Source organism: Molossus molossus, unplaced genomic scaffold (assembly GCF_014108415.1).
Source record: "Molossus molossus isolate mMolMol1 unplaced genomic scaffold, mMolMol1.p scaffold_m16_p_2, whole genome shotgun sequence".
Taxonomy (NCBI): Eukaryota; Metazoa; Chordata; class Mammalia; order Chiroptera; family Molossidae; genus Molossus; species Molossus molossus.
This window is the reverse complement of record NW_023425355.1, coordinates 34,722,534-34,746,177: the sequence shown is the minus strand read 5'-3', so window position 1 is coordinate 34,746,177 and position 23,644 is coordinate 34,722,534. Positions and strand designations below refer to the sequence as shown.

Below are 23,644 nucleotides of genomic sequence, written 5' to 3'. Positions count from 1 at the left end.
TGACCAAACCTGCCAGGGTTTTTTTCATATTTTTAAATAATGTTTGTCTTTCACAATCAAACAGTGAGCTCAGAGCACAATAACCATGTCCTATTCAATCTTTGTAGTCATAACACTGAGCAGAGTCCCTGGCACACTACTGGGGCTCAATAAATTGCTGCTGAATATATGAGCAGTGGGTGCTTGATATGTGCTTACTTTAATGATTCTTCAGGAGAATCCAACCATTCTCCAGGGCCAACATCATCAGTTTTCTAGGAACTGAAAAAGTGCCTAAAATGGCCAGATTTCTTAATTCAGTGGGTATTCACTGGGCCTGTGCTATATGCCCTGCACTGTGCTACGCCCCATGAAGGCTATGGCATAAACAGAAGACCTGGGTATAGTCTTATACTCTTTTTGTAGTGTGCATGAATCCATTAGAGAACAACTATAAAACCAAAACAAACCAATAAGTGTTAAATTTTTCCAGATGAAGTGAATTGGATTTTCATTTTGAAGGAGATGGTGGGTGTGGAATATTTGGAGAGGCCATAAGAGAATAGTCCAGATCTAGGGACTGTTGCAAAGTATGAAAAGATGAACAAGTAAGTCCATCTGGGTTGAGGTGTAGTTGGCAGTGGTGGGAAGCCAAGAGTCAAGCCATGGTGGGAAGTGAAGGGTTATAGAGTAGGAGAAGTCTGATTCCCTGGTTCTCTCCCTGATCCTGAGATACCTTGCTCCCGCCAAGCCCAGAGGCCCCAGATCCCCAGGCTGATGACACTCAATGATGGCAGGTTTTATTTAGCACACTGGGTTGGACTCAGATAATTACTTAATTAATTTTGTTTAAAAATATATTTGGCAAGGAACACCCACAGGATTAATTTTTGCTCTGGCTGTTTAATAAAGCCCTGGAACATGGAGGGAAAGAGATTATAGGACAGCCCACTATCCCTCCACACCTAGTGGCTTGTCCAGGAGCAATAGAAATAACTTGGGTGGGTCCCAGCTACTCTGGGGCATTTGCATTCAGACAGGTCTGGAGTGGGGGCTTGATTCTGCCTGTGGCCAGCTGAGACATATGAAGAAGTGAGTCATCATGAAGGAAGGGGAGAATGGGGAAGAAAGAGTGATAGGGAGAGGAAGAGAAGGGAGATAAAAGGAGGGCAAGAAGGTAAGAAAGAGGAAAGGAGGGAGTTCCTCACTGAGTGGCCTGGCCTTGGTTTATTGCTATGTAATGCTGAGATATGATAGGTAGTTTCTGTCTGTACTTTTCAAAATCAAGCCATATTTCTTCTGGATTTTCAAGGGCTCAGGACATAAATGTCCTTTTATTGACTTGGACCTCAGGGTCTGCTTCACCCTGATTGTAGGGGCCCCATACTGCTCCCTTTACTCTCTCCTCACCAACTCGTGCTTCTCTTCAACTTCTGCTAGGACTGATGTAAAACCCAACCACTAATTATTCAGAGAGCTTACCAGTGGGGCCCTGTAGTTAATCCCTTGGGCTTTGCAGCATTCCTCCAACAGGGATAAAGGAAAGACTGGGCTGAGTTTGGGAATGAGAGTCAAGGAAATGGAGGTGGAAGACACCTGTGTCCCTTATCCTTTCTTCTGAGTGGCTCTGCGTCAAACTATAGAAGTGCCTGGCATCCCACTGATTTCCCCACTCAGTCTGGGCCTACTAGCTTCTCTAAACTGCACCTGTGCCTCAGTACATAAATGTCATGGGTCTCCAGAGAGCCCAGCCCACAACAGCCTATAAAAGTACACAGGTGGCTGGTAGCTCTGGCTAACCCTTCCCCCCCACTAATTCCCATCCCACCTCCACTCCACACCCCACCATCACCAGATATCACCAACATCTTCAAATTTCTGGGGGACTTTTGTCATAATCCATGACTGCTTACCACATGTCTTTCTCTTTCCAACCACCTCTTGTTATTTGCTTATCTGGGGCAGACAGCTCAGCTCAGGTAAACTCCACAAAGAAGTGAGAAAGATTGAGGGTGGGCCATGACCCCAAAATTGGCTGGTACATGGTATGAGCTTCCAAGTATCACCTGCTCCTCAAAATCATACCACTCAGTGGGCTATTCTATACTGTCTCAGTTTAAACCCCCAGCATCACTGAGATGTACCCAGTGTCAGGAAACAAATATTTATTTCGCGTCCTTGTGGTGCTGGGAACACAGCAGGTACCTAATAAAAGCTTTGTGACTTAATGAGAGTCTGTATCACCCTTCATTGCACAGTCTTCTTCAGTTAAGATGTGGAGTTGCAGGACTACTTAAATGTGAAGAGAGCTCAATTTCACCAGCCGCTGTCTCATCGGATCTTCAGAAAACCACTACTTCATTCCTGCTTCTATGAAGTAGCCAAAATATGTTTATGAAGCACTTGTTCTGAGTGTAAGCTGCCATGCTAGAGATGAAATTTCTCTAAGTACTATAAGGATCTTGAGTGAATTGATAACATATTATTTCTCCCCGCAATGCCCAGGTCCTCTCTGGACGAAGGATACCCCTTGCTCACTATCCATCCAGAGCCCAAGGTCACCTCTTCTACCCCTTCATAATGCTGTCCACTCTGAGGAGTAGCAGATGAGCAACTGCCTCATAGCAAGACCTGGATGGTCAGGCCGATTCTGGCCAAGGGCCGAGGAGAGGGAGCGGAAGCTGCACTTACTGCATCTGTTTCTCCAACTGCCACCTGCTCGGAAAATCGGACCTTCGCAGGATTGGATTTCAGCTTGGCCTTCTTTGCAGCACTGATGAAGGCAGATTTGGGGGACTGGAAAAAGAACAGAGGGCTGGTGAATTCTCCATTGCTGGGAAAAACCTGACCTTTGCCATACCAGAGGTAAGATGTCTCAGGATGGGTACATGTTCCCTTACTGATCAATGAGTCAATTATATATTGATCCCCCATTAGGTGTAAGGCAATGTGCTAAGTGCTTCCTTATACAGGGTGGGGCAAAAGTATGTGAAACACAGAGTTTATTATTGTGAGATTATTAATTATTGTATTGTTTTTCATACAAACAACTGTAAACCTATTTTTGCCCCAACATGGGATTATTGTGTTATGAAAAAGCTGGGCATGGATCAAATTTGGATGAATTGAATCCCATAATTAATGCTATAGGTCTAAAGCAGCGGTTCTCAACCTGTGGGTCGCGACCCCTTTGGAGGCGGAACGACCCTTTCACAGGGGTCGCCTAAGACATAACAGTGGCAAAATTAGTTATGAAGCAGCAACAAAAATAATTTTAAGGTTGGGGCTCACCACAACATGAGGAACTGTATTAAAGGGTCACGGCATTGGGAAGGTTGAGAACCACTGGCTAAGAGAATTTGAAAAAATCTTTAATGACATACAGTGAATTTTTATATATTTGGTTTTCTTAATGGGAGATATACCTAAATGGTGGTTTTTATTACATTTTAATACAAGCATTTGAAAGGATTTACAGAAATAATCTTATTCATCTCACAGCTATGCCCTGCTCCTAGGAAAGCAGCTCATAGAAAATATTATTTTACATGTGGGAGAAAGGATTCCTAGCACTCCAAAATGACTTATCCACAATTTATATACTATTCAGAAACAGAGGCATTGAGGATTTACCCAGGTGTCCTGGCTTTCTAGTTCTGTGCTATCACTTTGTTCATCCAATTCTATATGAAATGCTCAAAGAATCAGCGAGGCTCTCCACCTCTTGAAAATTGTCTCAAAAATTTAGCAGGACACATGATTAGCAAACACTGAAACCAAATCTTTCCTGGGTGCCCCTTGGATTGGAGGAAATGCAGGAGTCATGTCTTCGGAGGAATTTATTCATTCTTATGACAAATTTGGGAGAGCCTTGTACGTGCCAAGCACTGTTCTAGGTGATGAGGGATTCAGCAGTAAACAAGATAGACAAAACTCCCTGTTCTCAAGAAACATCCATTGTAGAAGGAACAGACTTAGAATAATCAAATATATTTTAGGTAGCAAATAAGGGCTATAAGGACACACAGTAGGGAAAAGGATGCTACAAGAGAATGAGTGAGGATAGAAGTAATGGGAATGTTAATTTAGACAGGATGATCAGGGAAGACCTCTTCAAGGTGAGAGTGAAGTGGAGACCTGAATGTGAGGGAGAGAAGCCACTAAGCTCTCTGGAGAAAGAGCCTTTCAGGCAGAAAGAACAATAAAGGCTCTGAGGTGGGAGTAGAAGTGGTGTGCATGACGAACAGCAAGGGAGCCTAGTGCAGCCACAGCAGAATGATTGAGGGGGAATCAGAGGGGTCGTGCTTACAGAGGCAGTGGGGGGCTGGGTTATGTAGGGCCTTGTAAGCAATGGCAAGAATTTTGGATTTTACTCTACTCGATGGTTTTGAGCAGACAGGGTCTGACTTGCATTTTAAAAGGATTCCTCTGGCTGCTGTGTGGAAAATAGTGTAGAAGTGTGATGCCAAAGTAGGGAGACCAATAAGGAGTCTAGTACAATAATAAATTAAAATATAAAATATGTTAGCAGCTTAGGCTAGGATGGTAATAATGGAGATGATAAAAAGTGAGTGAATTCTGGATATATTCTGAAGATAGAACCAAGACAATATGTTAACAAATTGGATAAAGGAGGTAAAAAAAAGAGAGGAGTCAACAGAAAGAATGGCGTTGTCACAATTTGAGATGAGGGAGACTGGGGGAAATTAGGTTGGGGCTCCTTCAAACCACCTCCCCTAACAGCCTTGCCATATAGCCTTTGAGTTCTACAATCCAGAATTTCTTTTTCTTAACTTTATTTTTATTGTTGACACTTCCACTCAGCCACCCTCCACCCCCTCCACAGAATTTCTTTATGTGAAGGCCCTGAAGGTCTGCCATCTAGGAAGGCCATAAATTAAGCTATTTTTTGTCATTAATGCTATGGTTGAGATTCATTTACCAGATCAGCCACAGGAGGGCAGGACCCTACGATAAAGACACACCAGAAGCAAATGTCCTCCTCAGGTCTAGGGCCCTAGTCCCAGCTGTGCTCTCTTTCACAACCAGCAATCTCATTCCCCTCATAAGGCAGATTGCAGAAAGTCACCTATTCAACTTGAGTCCAGCAGGAATCTCAGTGGGTTGCAGTTCAGGCTGCATGGCAGAAATACCGGAGGAGCTTTTAAAACTCAGTATTCAAGCCCCACCTCAAACAAATTACATTGAATCCCTGGGGATGGGGCCCAGGTATTCTCTTTTTTAAAGCATCTGATGATTTCACGCCCTGGCCGGTTTGGCTCAGCGGTTAGAGCATCGGCCTGCGGTCCGGAGAGACCCAGGTTCTGTTCCCGCTAAGGGCATATACCTTGGTTGCAGTTTGTCCCTGGCCCTGGTTGGTCGTGTAGGTGGCAGCCACTCGATGTGTCCCTTTCACGTCGATGTTTCTCTCTCTCTCTCTCTCTTCCTCTCTCTCCCTCCTACTCTATCTGTGGAAAAAATGGAAAAATGTCCTCAGGTGAGGATATAAATAAATAAATAAATAAATAAATAAATAAATAAATAAAGCATCTGATGATTTCAAAATGTAGCTATGGTTGGAAACCACTGAGCTAAAGGAACCTTGGACATCTCATTCTGAGCCAAGGGGATAATGTGTTGGCTGCAGACGATATAGCACAATGAAATCCAGGGCTGGAGATCGTTGCCGAGTGATTACGGTATTGATTTTTTATGGGAATCAAGAAATGCCTTTGTGTGTTGCACAGCTTGGCGCTCAAATCCTGGGTGGGTAGCTGCAGGATGCAGCAGGAGCACAAGGAAGGGGTAAGAAAGATCGGTAGCTATGTTCGGGCAGCTCTGCTTGACTCCATCACTAGTTCAAATTTCCACTTGAAGTGACAAGACGTGAGGCAGGTGAAATCATTCTACCTGATAGACACTCTCTCCTTTCTGTGATTATCTGTCATGTGATGCCCTTGTGCATAGTGTGGAACGAGGCATCTGAATGGGCCATGCTGTCCCCCCTTCATTTTTACACATGAAATGGAAGCCCGGAAAGAGGGTATGGTTTACTCAAAGTTATTAAAATAATTTGGTAGTAGAACTGAAAGTAGAACCCAGATTTCCTCACAGCAGGCTCAAGCTGAAAGTCCATTTCTGATCTTTCATCCACTGGTTCTAGTTCTACCTTGGTCCTAATGAATAGATTCGAACATATGAAGAACCCCAACTGGTATCCTTTTATGTATTCACCTATAGGGAGGGGACAGCCTTCTTGCTATCCCTATAAAAAGTCCAAGATTAGCCCTGGCTGGTTTGGCTCAGCGGTTAGAGCGTCGACCTGCGGTCCGGAGAGACCCGGGTTCGGTTCCCGCTAAGGGCACGTACCTCGGTTGCAGTTTGTCCCCGGCCCTGGTTGGTCGTGCGGGTGGCAGCCACTTGATGTGTCCCTTCACGTCGATGTTTCTCTCTCTCTCTCCTTCCCACTCTATCTGTACAAAAAATGGAAAAATATCCTCGGGTGAGGATTAAAAAAAAAAAAAAAGTCCAAGATTAGCCTTGGCTGGTTTGGTTCAGCAGTTAGAGCGTCGGCCCAAGTACGGAAGGGTCATGGGTTCAATTCCAGTCAAGGGCACGTGCCTGGGTTGCAGTTCAATCTCAGCCCTGGTCGGGGTCATGCAGGAGGCAACCAATCGATGTGTCTCTCTCACGTCAATGTTTTTTTTCTCTCTCTCTCTTTCCCTCCCTCCCTTCCACTCTAAGAATTAATAGAAAAATATCCTTGGGTGAGTATTAACAACAAAAAGTCTAAGATTAGATCCTGTTCTAGAAATACCACCACAAACAAAACATTCAGATATATAGGAGCAAAATCATGAAGGAGTAAGTGGAATTGCCAATATTTTCAGGGATTATAATAATTTTTGGTCCGTTTAGAGCTATTTTCAGCTTGTTTATATCCCATTACTCATTGACCCTTGCCCTGTTGGTCTCTAAGACGCCATTCTCAGTCTTCAGCCTGGATCACTGATGGCCACTCACTCATTGCTAGTTGTTCTTTGCTATATGTCATGGAGTCACAACTAGCTTTATGTTTTGACACAGTGACACCTGCCTTGCAGTGTGGGTATGAGGGGTTCTCAAAGGTTACCCTGTCTCAAAGCATATTCAAAGCACAGCTATGGGTGCTGAAGTTCTTAACACTGGGGTCATTCATTTGAATCAAAGTATTGAGAATCAGGAAGGCCGTGGTCAAACTGAAAATATAGTACGAGGGAGGAGTCATGAACACAGTTCAGGGGCCAGCAGACTATAGGCCTGCATGGGAAAAATCCTGCACATCACCTGTTTGTTTTTAATCCTCACCTGAGGATATGTTTATTGGTTTCAGAGAGAAAGGGAGACATCAGTTGGTTGCCTCCCACATGTGCCCCGACCAGGGATCAAACCCACAACCTAGGTATGTGCCCTGACTGGGAATTGAACCTGAGGATGCTCCAACTGACTGAGCCACACTGGCCAGGGCTGCATGCCACTTGTTTTTATAAATAAAACTTTAATAAAACACACCCATGCTCTTTATTTATATATTGCCAATGGCTGATTTTGTGCTATCATGCATGACCTACAAAGCTTAAAATAATATAGTCCTTTATACAAAATGTTTGCCAATCCCTTTACTAACTCATTAGCATACAATCACCCATTGTTTCTAAAACCTTAATGATGACAAGAATCATTGGGGAATGCTTGTTAAAATAGATTCCTAAGCCTACACCGTACTTAAAAAGTTCTATCTTGCCCAGCTGGTGTGGCTCAGTAGAGTGTATGTTGTCCCATGGACTGAGAGGTCCTGGTTTGATTTCTGGTCAGGATATATGCCTGGGTTTCAGGCTCCATCCCCAGTAGGGGGCATGCAGGAGGCAACCGATCATTTTTTCTCTCACATCGATATTTCTATCTCTCTTTTCCTTCCTCTTTCTCTAAAAAAATCAATAAAAACAATTTTTTTTAAAAAAGTTTGAATCTCTGAGGGTTGGAGCCCAGGAATTTATGTTGTTGAAATATCCTAACCCATTAAGCATAGATTAATTGAGTACCTTAAAGCTGAGACATCTAAGCTCTTAACTGACCCATTTTTCCTTCAAGCAGCTGGGAGTATCATTTTGCAATAGGCACCTTTTCTGACTAAAAGGAATTTTGGCTTGAAACGTGGGATTAGAATTGCTAAGTACATCCAGGGTGACAGCAAACACTTTTAAGCAAATATGAAGCCAGCAACTCGGTGAAATGAGCAATAGAGGAAAGCTCGCCTCTCCCTCAGGACTGAATTCAGCAGCTGGTGAATCTTTGGTCATTTTTAAATTTAGTGGCTCTATTAGTACACATTTTAGGGTTGTGTTCATTCATATATTGGCCAAAGTCAAGTATATGGCCAAACATTTTAGTGCATGATAGAGGCCACTTTGATAATTATGCAAAAATTTTAAAAGGATGAATGAAGCTCAGGTTTCTGAAGCTTTGACAGCCTCCTGATTCTCCTTTCTGCTGGCTCACTGTCTTTCACACCTGAGCCTTCTTAAAAGCAATTTCCATAGCAAGCACTGTGGGAGCCTGAGACACTAAAAAACCATCCTGGTTTCATGGGCCCACTGATAAGGGACCCAGGTGGCCTGCCTTCCTTCATTTGGGAAAGCCTAGAGGTGAATATGTCCTCTCCCCAGCTTCCAAGGCCCTCCACAAGCCAGAAAAGACCCTCATTCCCCATCTATTGCCTAGTCAGGTAGTTCTTCCCACAGCTCCCTGGATATATTGGGTCTTCTGTGCGTACCTCCTACTGTTTCTTAACCACCTTTCATGGCCTCCAATGTCCCTTTTGCTCAGCTAAATGACATCTCTAAAGCCCAGTTCAAATTCTACCTTGGTCCTGAATCCTTCCCCAACTGCTCCATTCCCCTCCCTGGATTTCCTATAGTACTCCTTTTTAATCCACATGGCGATTGCTCATGTCCCAACCAGGTTGTAAAAGAGGACATTTTATATTACTATGTCTCCCCCTTGCACCAAGCACAGAATAGCACAAAAAATAAAATAGCTGATAGCTAATGTTAATAATGAATTACTTAATTCAGCAAATATTATCTGAGTACCTACCATATGCCAAGCACTATATTCCAAGAAACTCTGTAGCAATTATTCTGCAGTGGTTCCCATTATTTTGGCTTTTTTTTCTGGCCAAATGGCTCTAAGCAGAGGATGGCTCTTTGGGTACAGGCTAAGTTTTCAGAACTAGAAAATTAGGGTTTCATATGAAGGGACTTTCTGCTTGCTTTACCAGGGCCATTCTAGGTCACAACTCAGTACTTTATCTATTTAAAAATATTTATTGAGGGCATACTATGTGCCAAGTTCTAATGGTACCAAAATTAATATGTATTCAGTCAGTCGTGGAGAATAGTTGGTCACTCAAAGATTAAAAACCACTCTTAAATACATATAGGGTGAATAAGTGGCTATCTGTGCAGAATGATTTGAGGGGCCCTGGGAAAGAACCTCTGTGACTGCCCAATATATCCCAAATGGTCTGCCATGGTATGAGTCACTCTGTTAATAAGAAAATGCCACCTGAAAGAAACTACATAGTATTAGACAAGTACTTAATATGTACTTTGGCTACATATCAGAAATATCTGGGGAGCCTTTTCAAAAGACCAATACCCATCCCCAGTCACTTGGTCAGGGCTAGAATCTGAGTATTAACATTTGTAAGGGCTTCTCAGGTGGTTCCATTGCATAGCCAGGGTTGAGAACCACTATATTAGACCATTATCAGCCATGGATGTAGGAGCTGGCGGAAGCCTTAGAGATTATCTGGTCCAATGATTCCCAGATTTTACTGATCATCAGATTTACTTATGGCTCTTATTAAAAATAGATCATTGGCCCTGGCCGGTTTGGCTCAGCGGTTAGAGTGTTGGCCTGCGGTCTGGAGAGACCCGGGTTCGGTTTCCACTAAGGGCATATACCTTGGTTGCAGTTTGTCCCCGGCCCTGGTTGGGTCATGTGGGTGGTAGCCACTCGATGTATCCCTTTCACATCGATGTTTCTCTCTCTCTCTCCCTCCCACTCTATCTGAACAAAAATGGAAAAATGTCCTCAGGTAAGGATAAAAAAAATAGATCATTGGGTCCTGGCCAGAATGGTTCAGTGGTTAGAGCATCAACCAGTGCACCAAAGGGTCACAGGTTTGATTCCTAGTCAAGGGCATGTACCTGGGTTTCAGGTCAATCCCCGGTTCTGGTCGGGGTGCATGCGGGAGGCAACCAATCAATGTGTCTCTCTCACACCAATGTTTCTCTCTCCCTCCCTCACTTTTACTCTCTAAAAAGCAATAAAAAAAATATCCTCAGGTAAGGATGAACAATAAAGATCATTGGGTCACATTCTGAACTCATTGGGAGACTGTCTTCCAGAAGAAGTGGAATTCAAGCTTGAACATAATGAGGGTTTGGTAAGAGGCTTCAGTGTCCATGCTTTTGCGTGCTATAGACACAGTACTATGTTCTGTGATGCAGGGACCATAAAACTGAACATATGCTGGGGGTCTTGAAGAAGCTTTCACTATAGCTTTAGAGAGAAAATTCCCTTAGTTGACTTTTGTTCTTCATGGTAGTTATGCTCCATAAAGTCACCTTAAAAACTGAACTAATGAATACTGACAGTTAATCCTAGAGGAAAAGTGTAAAGTGTGTGTGTGTGTGTGCGTGTACCTCACATATATTATAATCTTAAATTCTAAAGAAAACTCATCTTGTAGATTATATTTCCTTTTATTTTATATTTTTTTGTTAATCCTTACTTGAGGATATTTTTTCCCATTGATTTTTAGAGAGAATGGAAGGGAAGGAGGGAGGGGGCCAGAGAGAAATATCAATGTGAGACATCGATTGGTTACCTCCCAAACATGCCCCAAGTTGGGTTGGGGATCAAACCTGCAACCCAGATACATGCCCTTGACCAGGGATTGAACACACAACCCTTTGGTGCATAGGCAGATGCTCTAACCACTGAACACACCGGCCAGGGCTCTATTTTCTTTATTTTACTAGGAGAAAAAGAGGTTCTGAAGTTTTAAGCAATTTGCCTGAGGCTGACTCACTAACAGTAGGGAGAGTGGGGATTCAAACCCCATGCAACTGTCCCCAGAACTGAAGCTTCTTGTACTACACAGCACTGCCCCCTACCATCTCCATCCTTTGGGACACCTCTGTATGACAGCTGAAACAAGAAGACAGAGTGTTGCCTTGTTTGACCTCAGCTGGGAATGTGTGCATTGGGAGACTCAAATTTTCATGCTCTGTACATGTCCACAAATGACTGAAAAAGCATTGTGCGTTTTAACTTTGTGGTTAGAAATACATTTTAGGAAACAGTTGAACTTGCAAATATGGAATCTGTGAATAACAAGAATAAACTTTACTTGTATTCAAGGTTGACATTCAGGCATAATGCACTAGTATGACCACACCTATTATAAAATATTGAGGAATTCTTTCATACTGATTAGTAAGTAGCCACTGCCCTAAGCTTCTTGGGTGCCACCTGACCTCTCTTCTGGGAACTCTTTACAAATGATCAACCAAAGTGTTAACACCCAGCATAATTAGGAGGCTTCCAAGGCTCTGCTCTAGTGCCTATGGATGGCTTACATTCTGATTGAATAGGCCTTATTGTAAAGGCTGCTAATTGTTTTGACTATCACCCCTGTGTATATGTGTTCCCCCACATCTATGCTCAAAGGGTTTAGAGAGCACGAGGCCAAGAACTAGAATTTAAGCTCTCTGAGGGTAGGAACTGTAAGTGTCCTGTGCATTGCTCTATTTCCAGTCTGGAAGAGCACCTAGAATAGTAGGTATTCAGTAAGTGTTTGATGAATAAAAGAATGAATGAATTAGAACCACTCACTGAGGTTAGTCAGGCATAGGTGTTTGGAAGACAGGAGTCTCAAGCCAAATCTTAAGGGAAACAGTGATTTATTAGAAGAGATATGGAGTAATGCAAGGATAGAAATTGCAGGGCAGTAAGAACTAAGAAATGTACATGGAGAAGGAGAGCAACCTGCTCATAGCAAAGAGACCATGGAATGGAACAGTGGGAGCATCGGAACTAGAGGACACTGGGATGACAATTGGGACAGAGGTGGGTGGGTGTTTGGCTCTACATTCTGCGGCAAAATGTGAATACTTCAGTTCAGGTTGCTGTGATTGCTGAAACTTGGGTTTCCTTCATTCCTTCAACAAATGTTTATCAAGTGCCTACTCTGTGCCAGGTGCTATTCCAGGCACTGGGGACATAGCAGTCCCTACCTTCATGGAGCTGACATTCAAATGAGGGATATAGACAATAAATATATACAAATATAATATTTCACAGGAATGTAAAATGTTACAGCCACTCTGGAAAATGGTCTGGTAGTTTCTTTAATAAACTAAACATACATTTAATATATGACAGAACAATAGCACTTTGTCCCAGAGAAATAAACTCTATGTTCACAAAAAAACCTGTACACGAATGTTTATAGTAGCTCTATTCACACTAGTCAAAACCTGAAAACAACCCAGATGTCTTTCAATGGGTGGATTACTAAACAAACTGTGGTACATCCACACTATGGAATACCATGGAATACTACTCAGCAGTAAAAGGGGATAGACTATTGATACGTACAACAACTTAGATGAATTTCAAGGACAAAATGCTAAGTGACAAAAGCCAATTCCAAAAGGTTACATACTATATTATATTTATATAATATTCTTGAAATAATAAAATTAAGAAACTGTAGAACAGATTAGTAGTTGACAGGGATTGAGGGGTAAGGAGGAGGTGGGTGTGGGTATAAAAGAGAAACATGAGGAGTCCTTTTAGTGACAGAACTGACCATTATCTTGACTGTATTCATGGATACATGAACTCACACATGTGACAGACTGACAATAAACCATAGACACACATTGTATTGATGTCCTGGCTTTGGCTTGGTATTGATATAGTACTGTAGATATGAAAGATGTAGACATTGGGAGAAACAGAGATAAGGCTACACAGGGATGTCTCAGATTTGCAACTTCCTGTACATCTACAATTATATTTATTTATTTATTTATTTATTTATTTATTTATTTATTTATTTATTTATTTTAGATAGAGTGGAAGGGAGGGAGGGGGAGCGAGGGGGAGAGAGGGAGAGAGAAGCATAGATGCGAGAGAGACACATCAATTGGTTGTCTCGCACACGACCCTGATCGGAGCCAGAGAGCGAACCTGAAACCCAGGTACATGCCCTTTACCAGGAATCGAACCTGTGACCCTTCAGTCCACGGGCCAATGCTCCAACCACTAAGCCAAACTGGCCAGGGCTTTTTTTATTTTCTTTATTTTATTTTTTTTGGTATGTGCCCCTAGCCGCTAGGGCCTAGCGGGAACAGAACCAAGGACTCTCTGGTTCGCAAGCCGACGACGCTCCAACCTCTGAGCCAAACCGGCCAGGGCTATTTTTTATTTTTTTATTGAATTTACTGGGGTGACATTGGTTAATAAAATTAGATAGGATTCAGGTATACAATTCTATAATACATCATCTGTGTATTGTATTGTGTGTTCACCACCCAAATCAAGTCTCCTTCCATCACTATTTATCCCCCTTATTCCCTCTCTACAATTATTTCAAAATAAAAAAAAATTAAAAAATATAAGATTTCAGTTCTTCTGGAAAAATTAAGCATTATCAGGAGATAGTGACAGGTAGATGCTATATTAGAAATGAGAGTCAAAGAAGTCTTCTATAAGCAGGTGACATTTGAAGAGACCTGACTACAAAACAACCCACAGTTAGTCTCTGATCAGAGTGGTGCATTCTAACTACACAGCAAGCATGTTTGTAGGAGAGAACTGGTAGCTATTTTCATGACAGAAGGTTGGGGAGTGGGGACTGATTGCTTACTGCCTAGTAGGCAACTGCACACTGGCAGTAAGGTGGAGATGGAGGGGCCTATTGGTAACACCCTCTGAGAGGCAAAGCTTTCCTGCTCAGAGACAGAGAAGAATTGCGATTGAGAAAGGTCTGTCTGCCAGGGAGCATGTCAGAGGGGGGAGGAGAGGGGAGGGAAGGAGAGACTATGTGTTCATGAATGTATATGTATGAGGTTCACACTAACACAGAAGACAGCTGGGGAGCATGTCAGAGGGGGGAGGAGAGGGGAGGGAAGGAGAGACTATGTGTTCATGAATGTATATGTATGAGGTTCACACTAACACAGAAGACAGCTGGGGGCCAAGGGGAGAGGCAGTTAGTGCCAGAGTTTGAGTTGAACCCTAATCCCCTGACTTGCACCTGTGCATTGTCCCTAGCTTTGCATAGAAACGTCATCTCTGTCTGGAAAATCTTTCCTTCCATCGTTGTCTAGGAAATCCTGCTCCAACCTTCAAGATCTAGCTCAGGTGCACCCTCCTCTGTGAAGCCTCCCCTGATTTCATGCTCCCCACCCCCAACTGATGTGACTTTTCCTATGGTGGACCTCAGTGCTGGGGTGTAAGGGAGTGTTTAGAACACTGGAAAAGGACAACTAGACTAGAGGTGAAAGAAGGGCTCTGAGTTTTGCAAACGGAAGTTTTACACATGGATTTGTACATTTGAAATAAAATTACTATAAGGATGCAACCTACTACTGGGCCTTCTGAATCCAAGTCTTAAAGAGAGGAGCTTGGGGATTTTCACTTTTAATAAGTAATCCTGCTAACTATATGATCAGGCAAAATTGGGAAACACTGCTCTAGTCTAAGCCCTTAATTTACGGATGAGGAAACAGGTTCAGAAAAGGGAACTGACCTTTTAACTGGTTACATAGCCAATTAGTGTCTGAACCAGGACACAGCTCAACCTGTTTGTCGAACTGTACCTCTCAGCAACTTTATGTTAAATTCCCCACACGCAGTGCTGGGTCTCATACATTGCAGGCCATTTAGTAAATACCTGTATGAATGAATGAATAAGATTAGCACCTACTGTCTGCAAAGACTTAATGGTACTTAAACACTGGACAGGTAAATTTTGATGGGGCACAACAAAAAAGAGGTAGAAAATATGTCTGGAACTATGGTGTTGGGCAGCTTAAGTGGGGTAAAGCAGAGGGCACAGGGCACAATATAGTATTGTTATAGCCCTTGAAAATCCTCAAGCCTTGGATGTGAAAGCAGACAAGATGTTCAGCAGATATGTTTGAAGTTCACTCCTAAATCCTTGGCTCACAAAATGTTGGTCGTAGTCTCTCCTCCCATCCTCTTTCCCATTACTATCACTTTCCGAATGGAGCCCTCTCATCTCAGAAGGAAGGGTGGATGGCAAAGTGGCTCACTCACCTGATGAGTGTGCAGAACTGTAAGAACGATGAATTCCTTAGCGCTCCTACAGAGAGAAGAGGGAATAGGAGAGTAGTGTATCATGCACTAGGTATTCATCCAGCAGTTCTCAACCTGTGGGTCGCGACCCCTTTGGGGGGGTCGAACGACCCTTTCACAGGGGTCGCCTAAGACATAAAAGTAGCAAAATTACTGTTATGAAGTAGCAACAAAAATAATTTTATGGTTGGGGGTCAATACAACATGAGGAACTGTATTAAAGGGTCGTGGCATTAGAAAGTTTGAGAACCACTGATTCTAGCACAAGAAGCAACACCAGAATTTCCCCCTGGGCTGCATTCAGGTATATGGATTAGGACAGAGGGCAATTTGAGTATTTGTATGGCTGCATCACCGCCTGTCATTTGTGGCAGCTGACATAAATCATTCATATAGGTTCACACAGGCAACTGAAATGGCATTACCATTATCCCTGAGTTTGTCATTTTTTAGGTCTTCCTTTTTACACTTCTTCTCACATTCTCTCTGTAGAAATCCCCAAACCTTAGGAGCAATTGTATCTGTAGACTAGAAAATTCTCAAGGAAAACTAAAGACCTGAATTATGGAACTCAAAGGGCACACAATCAGTCTCAGGAACCATGTACTATGATTATTGGCAATTTGGTATTTAAGCAAGAGGGGAAATTCAAAGGAAAAACCCAAAGGAGGTCATTTGGTCATCATGACTCACACTCAGCAGATTTGTTTCAATTGAAGGACCAAAAAACGAGAGCCAGGGAGCCAGAGATGGAAGCCAAGACACTCCAGATAGCAAATATTAAAAAAGATGAAGAATTTGAAACTCTTCCAACAAGAATTATGCCAATGATCAAACAAGCTGTGAGGTGTGAACATTTCCCCCCAGGAATATATAATCCTTTAAAAGAACTAAAAGTACTGGAAAGAATTTGCCTTGAAGGCATGTCCCCTCTCTTTGCTTGCCTTTTTCAAATGCTTCTGGGAACAAAGGTATTCAAGAAGCAGAGTCAAAATGACCTTGGTTTTGGTATTCAAGAAAGGCCTAGGACCCCTGCTTAAGGAGTTGGAACATTACCCATATTCACTGAGGCAAAGTTCTGGGATGAATCTGTGCCAGAGTCTTGGAAGCTCCCAGGAGAAGGAAGGAGTTTTATTCTAGGGAAAACATCATGGAAAAATCTGTCTCTTGAAGAGGGTAGGGACATAGTGTAAGTCATATTACGTGACTTGTCTGCTCTGGCCCCTGCCATATCTCCCCACTTCATGTAGAACAAAGCAAAAGTCCTCATACTGGCTACAATTCTCACCCTTCTTTATCCCACTCTACACACTGGCTTCTCTCCTGTTTCCCAAACATACCAGATATACTCCTGCCTTAGGGCCTCTGCCCTGTCTCTTCTTTCTTTCTTCAACATCCTCACCTCTTTCAAGTCTTTCTTCAAATGCCACCTTCTTAACAGACTGACAAACCTCAGAGGGACGGAAGTGGGAGGGGTGGGAAAAGATAAACTAAAGAACTTATATGTAAATATGCACAACCAATCTACATGGACACTCAGCTGTGGAAGGGAGGGGGTGGGAGCAGAAAGGAGGGAATCAATGGGGGAAAAAAGGGGACATCTGTAATACTTTGAACAAAAAAAAAAAAGAAAAGAAAAAAATGTCACCTTCTCAATGAGGCAGACACTGGCCATGCTGTTTAAAGTTGCATCCTGTACCTGTGCCCAGCACTCCTGATCCTCTTTGTCCTGATCCACTTTTTAGTCTTCAATAACATTCATCAACTTCTAGTATACTGTACAATTACTTATCATGTTTATTGCTCATAGTGTATCTCATTCTACCAGAATGTAAACTCCAATGCAAGTGGATTTTGTCTCTCTTATTCACTGTTGTATGTTCAGTGCCTTAGAACGGTGCCTAGCACACAGTAGACACTCAATAATAAATATTCATTGAATGAATGAAGAATGATCCACTAGCCCCTGAAGTTATCAAATGAGCAAGCTCTGTTTTGACCCTGAAGGAGCTCTAAACTCCCTTGCAGAACTGGGCTACCTTGTTCTAGAGTACAAAGATAGCCACTGGAATCAAAGCAAAGGCTTTTGAGGGGTTGGGCTGAAAGAACCCCAACATGTCCTGATAGGGTTGAAAGAACTCACCTCATACTGGTATGGTGATAGAATGAGAAGAATGGAGGGTGGGGAAATACAATGGATAATTGAACTTAGAGAAGAGACAAACTAAAGGTTATTAGGGACCAGACGCATTCCACAATACTGAGCTGGAGAGAAAGCATGTCAAGGGAGGCCTGCCCTAGACTTCAAGAGGGAGCATTCCCAAACCCTCCAGAGCTAGCAAGAGGGTGTTGTTCCGTACACAGAGCACTAAGTCTTATTTGAAGGGAAGGCAGGTGCTTGGGGACAAGTGGACTTTAGAAGGACAAAAAAGGAAGTGGGATAAAAACACTCCAAACCAAGAGGGGTTGAAGGAGATTGAGGCAGAGATGGAACAGACAGAAAAAGAGAGTAAGAGAGCCAGCACATGATTCCATTTGGGGCAAGATAGCCAAGGTCCCCTAAACTGAGATTAGCCCATGGAATTTAAAACCTTCACCTCTGTCCTCTCATTCCTTATCAACAAGTCTATGCAAGGGAGTATGTGGTTGGTATGTGTGTGTGCATGTGGTGGGAATGCAAGGTAGGGGAGTGTGTATGGTGTACGTATGTTGTATGTAAGCATGTAGTACAGGTGGATATGGGCATGTGTGTAGTACATGGTATATATGGCATGTGGTATGTGGTGGCATGTTATGAGTGTGTGCAGGGTGTGTGTATGAGGTGGGTGTAGTGTGTGGTGGCATAGTGTGAATCTGTGGTGTGTGTGTGCTATGTGATGGCATGGTGTGGATGTGTGGTACACGGTTTGTATGGTGTGAGTATTGGCAGCATGTTGTTTGTGTTTTGTGTATGTGGTATATGGTGAAATGGCATGTGGTGTGTGGGGGTATATGGTCTGCATGGTGTGTGTGTGTATACATGTGGTGTATATGGTATGTGGTATGCATGTGGTAGCATGGTGGGTGTATGATATGTGTGAGGTATGTGGTAGCATGGTGTGCTTGTGTGTGTGTGTGTGTGTGTGGTGTGCATGGTGTATGGTATGTGGCATAAATGAGGGGAAAAGTCAATGTGATTACCCCCAAGTACAGATGGTGATGATCCCCTAATACTCCTTTCTCTCTCACACCTGCCCCCATCTATGGAGGGCATGAAGGGGTCACAACACCATCAGTAAAATCCACAATGGCAGGTTCCCTTCCTCAACCCACTGGCCAGGGATTTGGATTTTCTTCTTTTCTTGCTTTTTTTATTTTGCGGGGAATGGAGAGGTGAAAAACAATGTCTTGCTCACACTGTAATTATCTCAAAGTGTCCTTTTAATGGCATGTTTGATTCTCATTGGTACTTGGTCTGTCCCACTACACAGTAAGTAAAAACACCAAGGGATTTGGGTGAGGTGAGTAGTGAGGTGAAGAGTGAGAGGTGAGCTGTAGCAGGAAGCTATTCTTTGTGTCTGCTCACATAACTGGAGAAGGCTAAGTCAGAGTGTGTGAGGGCCCCTGGGGTCCCAGAAGGGCTAGACCCTGAAGTCCTGGGTGTCCAGAATCCCTGGCTAGAGCTACTGTTTTTGGAAGGGCTCCTCTCTCAGTGCTAGAGGGGACCATGGTAACCCTATGCCACTGGTGGGGCAGGGGAGAGGGTAGTGCTCAGCTCCTGCCAAGGCCCAGAAGGCCCCTGTTACCTGATGAGTTCTATGAACCTCTCCCTTGGGGCTTCACTCACGTCCTCCTCATTAATAGCCACAATCTGGTCACCAGCCAGGAGCTTGTCCTCAGAGGGGCCTCCTGCAGAGGAGAGGAGAGAGGCATGAGGACGAGGCCACTGCTGGTAAAGTGTATGTCTAAGGGAGTCAACAGTGTCTGAGGAAGCTGAAGTGGGTGCTGAGGGGTGTAGGAGATAGCACAGGCTGAGTGGTGCCGGTGGTAGGAGTACTGTTTGAGCTCTATGCCACTGCTGCCTGTGGCAGATGCAGGGCAGAGGACTGAAGAAAGAGAATAAAGGGCATATCCTTTGGCTGGGAGTGGTGTGGTAGTAAAGGCCTCAGACTAGATTAATGAGTGCTCTTCTGGCTTGGTTCTAAAGAGGAACACAAGCTTCCCTTCACTAGGAGGCATCTGCTCAGGCACAAGGAATGACTTCCAGACTACTGGAGGTGGTACAGGTGACAAGTGGAATCTTCTTACTTGAACATTATTCATACTCACTGCTCTGGAATGATTTAGGCATTCACTTGCCTGGAGATAGAGGGATCAACTAAAAAACCCAAAGGGTTTCTTTTCTTTTAATTCTAATAGATGCTCCTCTCCAATAAATAAGGGAGAAAGGGCATAGACCCTATATCACAGGCAGTTGGAAATTGCTTTCTCGTATTCCCATTTTTACTGTTGAGGTTAAGAAAGCAGATCTGTTTGAGGGACATACCTTGTTGGTTGAGGTAAAGGGTGGGGGTAGAGGGATACAGGCAGTGTTGCCCTTGGTGTTTAGCAAAGATCTTCTTGGAGAAAAGCTTTTCAGAGATTCAAGGAGAATGAGAAGTCAGACCCAGCCTCACTCAAACCTAAAAGAAATTTTCAATGACATATTCAATTCTCAAACCAGCCTGGACTCTTATTTGTGTCCACTTTAAAGGGCTAGATACCAACTGCTCCCTGACTCTACAAAGAAGTGTGCTGTGCAAATTCTAAAAGCATGAAAAAAACAAACAAACAAAAAAAACAAGCAACTATGTCACTTGAGCACACAGCTCAGTGGCTCTGGAGTGTGGGGCTTGTGAAGGTGGTTATGCAGGCTCAGTCAGCAGGATTTACTACTACAAGTGCAATGGTCCTCAACCCACTCAGCCAAAAACTTCAGGAACAGAGAGTGTGGTAGTGAAGAGTACATTCCTAGCAGCCAGCCAGACCTGGACTCTAATTGCAGCTGCCATTCACTAGTGTGTGACCTTGGACAAGACATTTAATCTCACTGAGTATCTTTCCTCATCTGTAAAATGGGAAAATACCTGGACCTACACATCATAAGAATCTCGGGAGAATAAAAGAGATGATGAATGTATCACTTAAAACAGTTGATTGAAGTTGGTAAGAATTTGATAAATGTTGGTTATTATATCCTCTGAGGGACAGTCTCTTTAACTCATTTCATTCATTTTATCTACTTCTGTCATAAATACCAATCTTTTACGTGGAGGCCACTCTAACTATTCCCTCCCTCCTTTTCTCCCTTCCTTCTCTTTAATGGAAATGGTTCTTATGGAACTCAACTCTCTGATGTGGTAGGTAGCATCAATCTTCTACTGCTTTCACAGAATGGTTTGTTGGTATGCTCAACCATAATTGTTTCTCTATAGGGTGCTTCTTGCTGTTTTTTATGGTCTCAAATACAGAACCAAACAAGTTGTCTGCATTTCGAAGCCACCTGGACCAGAATCATCCCTGTGGGTCAGCCCAAGCCTTCACTGTGCTGGGCCTGCTAGACCCATGGTTTTCTGTGGCCCTTGCCTGTGGCTTTCCTTCTCTCCACTCCTTCAACCCTTCCTCTTCATTATACCATTTGAAGCTAGGAGCGTCCTTCTGCCCTGTGAATTCTGTCTCCTTTGAAGTAAAAGAAGGGTCTCCTTGTGGTCTATTACTAAGTTTTATGTGGTTCCTCTTACCCAGGACAAATTTGATTCCTGATCAGAGACTCAAAAATCTTTTGCCAAATTGCATGACTGACTTGGGAGCCTTAGGTCAGCCACAAACTCCTGTACTGAATTTTCTTTTTTCCTATGCCCTCTAGTTGAAGAGAAAGCTTACAAAAATCTTTTTGTTTTCCTTTGAGGATTGAAAAATTCATCAAATTTCTGCTAGACCAGTTTGTACTCAGGCTGCTCCTCTTGACTGAGCGAGAAACTGTTGTAAACATCTAAAGCCTCAGGCCTAGCAAATCAGGAATAAAGCTGCTTTCTGTCTGTCTTTTCTGTCAATGCCTAGCAGATTTGGAACAAAACGGTGCTTAGGCCCTTTCCTATTTCATTCATGATGGCATGTTTTACAGTTTATCGGTGGAACTTTCTCTTGTTTCATCCCACATGGCTTCATTCAAGCCCTGCTTTGCCTCCCTGGTATCAGACAGGTTCAGGTGTAAATCCTGCCTCTGTTGCTTTCTATCCAAGTGACAAGTCATTTATCTTTCTTTCTCCCTCATTTATAAAATGAGAATGGTATTACTTACCTTGTAGACTTGGCTGTGGGGATTAAATGAGATTATGTAAAGAACACAGTAGGTGCTTAATCAGTGGTAGCTGTTGTTATTGCCACTATGATATTCAGAGACTTCATTCTTCTCTCCTCTCCTCTCCCATCCATGGTCTGTAACCTGATTCCAGTCTTCAATGGCTGACCTAGTTCATGAGTGTGTATACCAGTCTCCACAGCCAGATGTTTAAATTCTTGGGAATAGGAATTGTGTCATGTACTTCCCTACAATCTTACTGGGCTTATAGTAGGCAATCTATAAATACTTGTTGAATTGAAATTAAAATTTTCATCCAAGGCAGTATGGCTCTTCTATGAAGGTTGTCTGCAAATGGGAAACTATATTAAGATCCAGACCTTACTAAACCATCTACTGCAGCCTCTTCCTAGGGCTCCAAGCAGCCTCAAAGGTTTGGGTCAATCAGTCTTAAAAGACCAGCTCCCTTACACAGTGATTGGCTGGCAAGTTTTCACCCACTCTTTATGAATTCCTTGGCAACACAGTGTACTCAGGAGCTCTGCTCTTTGAGAAGATGTATGAGTGTTGCGGGATATGAGCCAGGGCTGGGGAGAACCCTGAGGGACACCTACCTGGCCTCACAGATCGCACCACCACAGGCCTCTCACTGCCGGCCACGAAGCCAAAGCCATATATAGGGTCTCGGTGAATGGTCACTTGTCGCAGCGTCTCTGCTGGCAGCTGCTCACATTCCATATCATTTGTGCTCTCTTCCTGCATCACATGACTAAGGGGAGGGGAACATGGGAGTGAAACAAGATGCAAAGGCAACTAAACCTCAGAATTAGCTGGGAGGGACACCGATTAGGGTGACGGCCATGGCACCCGGGAGTTCACACATTTAGCTTCCTGTATCTTCTGGAACCAGCAGAGGCAATACACACCTCCTATTTCAGATTGGAGAAAGAGAAATCTAGAAAGGAGAAGCCACTTGTGTATAGGGACACAGCCAACAAAGGACACTGATCCCACAGAGCCTGACATTAGAGTTAGTCCTTTCCTCATGATATTGGGACTCTACAAGGAGCCTAAATGGAAGTGTGTTATTCTGAAAGTTAATTGGTACCACTCATTGAATTGGCTATTAGCTCCCTAAGAGAAACCAAAACTTTGAGGGAAGGGACTACAAAACAACTAAATAAGTAGGGAAGGACTGTGCAGGCGTTTCAGAATGTAGAGCACCTTCATGAAGTCCTTGAGTGATCTTAAACTTTAATATCCCTTAGGTCACATATAACAGTAAACTATTTAGATGGCATATATAAAGAAATGAACTAACACTGAGGACCACTGACTCATGCAATTATACATAATGCCAATTAATTTCAGTTAATAAAACAACTGGAAAATGGCTCCTGTGGGAAAGAAGGGGAGATGTGCCCTGTGCCTACTGGCCGACCTGAACCCCAGATGGTCTGAGAGAAGAAATATCGCTGCCTCGGTACCTGGGAAGGATTACAGGTGGCTCATCTATGCTCACAACTTAAGTTACTGAAGTTTAGGAGTTACACAAGAACTTTATAAAGGTTCCCCAGCACGGGCAAGGGTGAGACATGCTGCAGGCAAGGATAGGTCTGAGTGAAGTATTTGAATGAAGAGCCCTGAGGGGTACGAGCACTGAGTGACAGGGGCAGGGAAGGAGGTAAAGAGGAGAAAAAATGGCAGACAGGCAGGCCAGGGCAGTTGGAAGTGAAAGAGAGGGGACCAGAGCCGAGAGTCCCTAAGCTCCCTGACTTGGCACGACTCTACCCTCTGGCTTTCTGGCCTAATAAATGGGTTGAGTTCCCTAGCTTCAGTGTGTGTATTCTTAAAAAGTAAGATTCCAGGCAGAGCTCTTCTGAATAAGATACAGAGGGCCAGGAG

The 23,644-nt window shown here is 43.4% G+C and overlaps 1 protein-coding gene across 1 annotated transcript in view; it reads right to left on the bottom strand.

Annotated features, from left to right (window-relative positions):
* Positions 1-22,504, bottom strand: part of FRMPD3 (FERM and PDZ domain containing 3) — a 75,210-nt gene extending 52,706 nt beyond the window's left edge. Inside the window, exons 1-4 of the mRNA XM_036271610.1 lie at positions 22,354-22,504; positions 19,206-19,308; positions 15,382-15,427; positions 2,671-2,775 (exon numbers count right to left, since the gene is read on the bottom strand). Of these exons, the coding sequence (XP_036127503.1) occupies positions 2,671-2,775; positions 15,382-15,427; positions 19,206-19,308; positions 22,354-22,501 (402 nt within the window). The 5' untranslated portion in view covers positions 22,502-22,504. The remainder of the gene's footprint in view (positions 1-2,670; positions 2,776-15,381; positions 15,428-19,205; positions 19,309-22,353) is intronic.
* Positions 22,505-23,644: the final 1,140 nt, after the last annotated feature.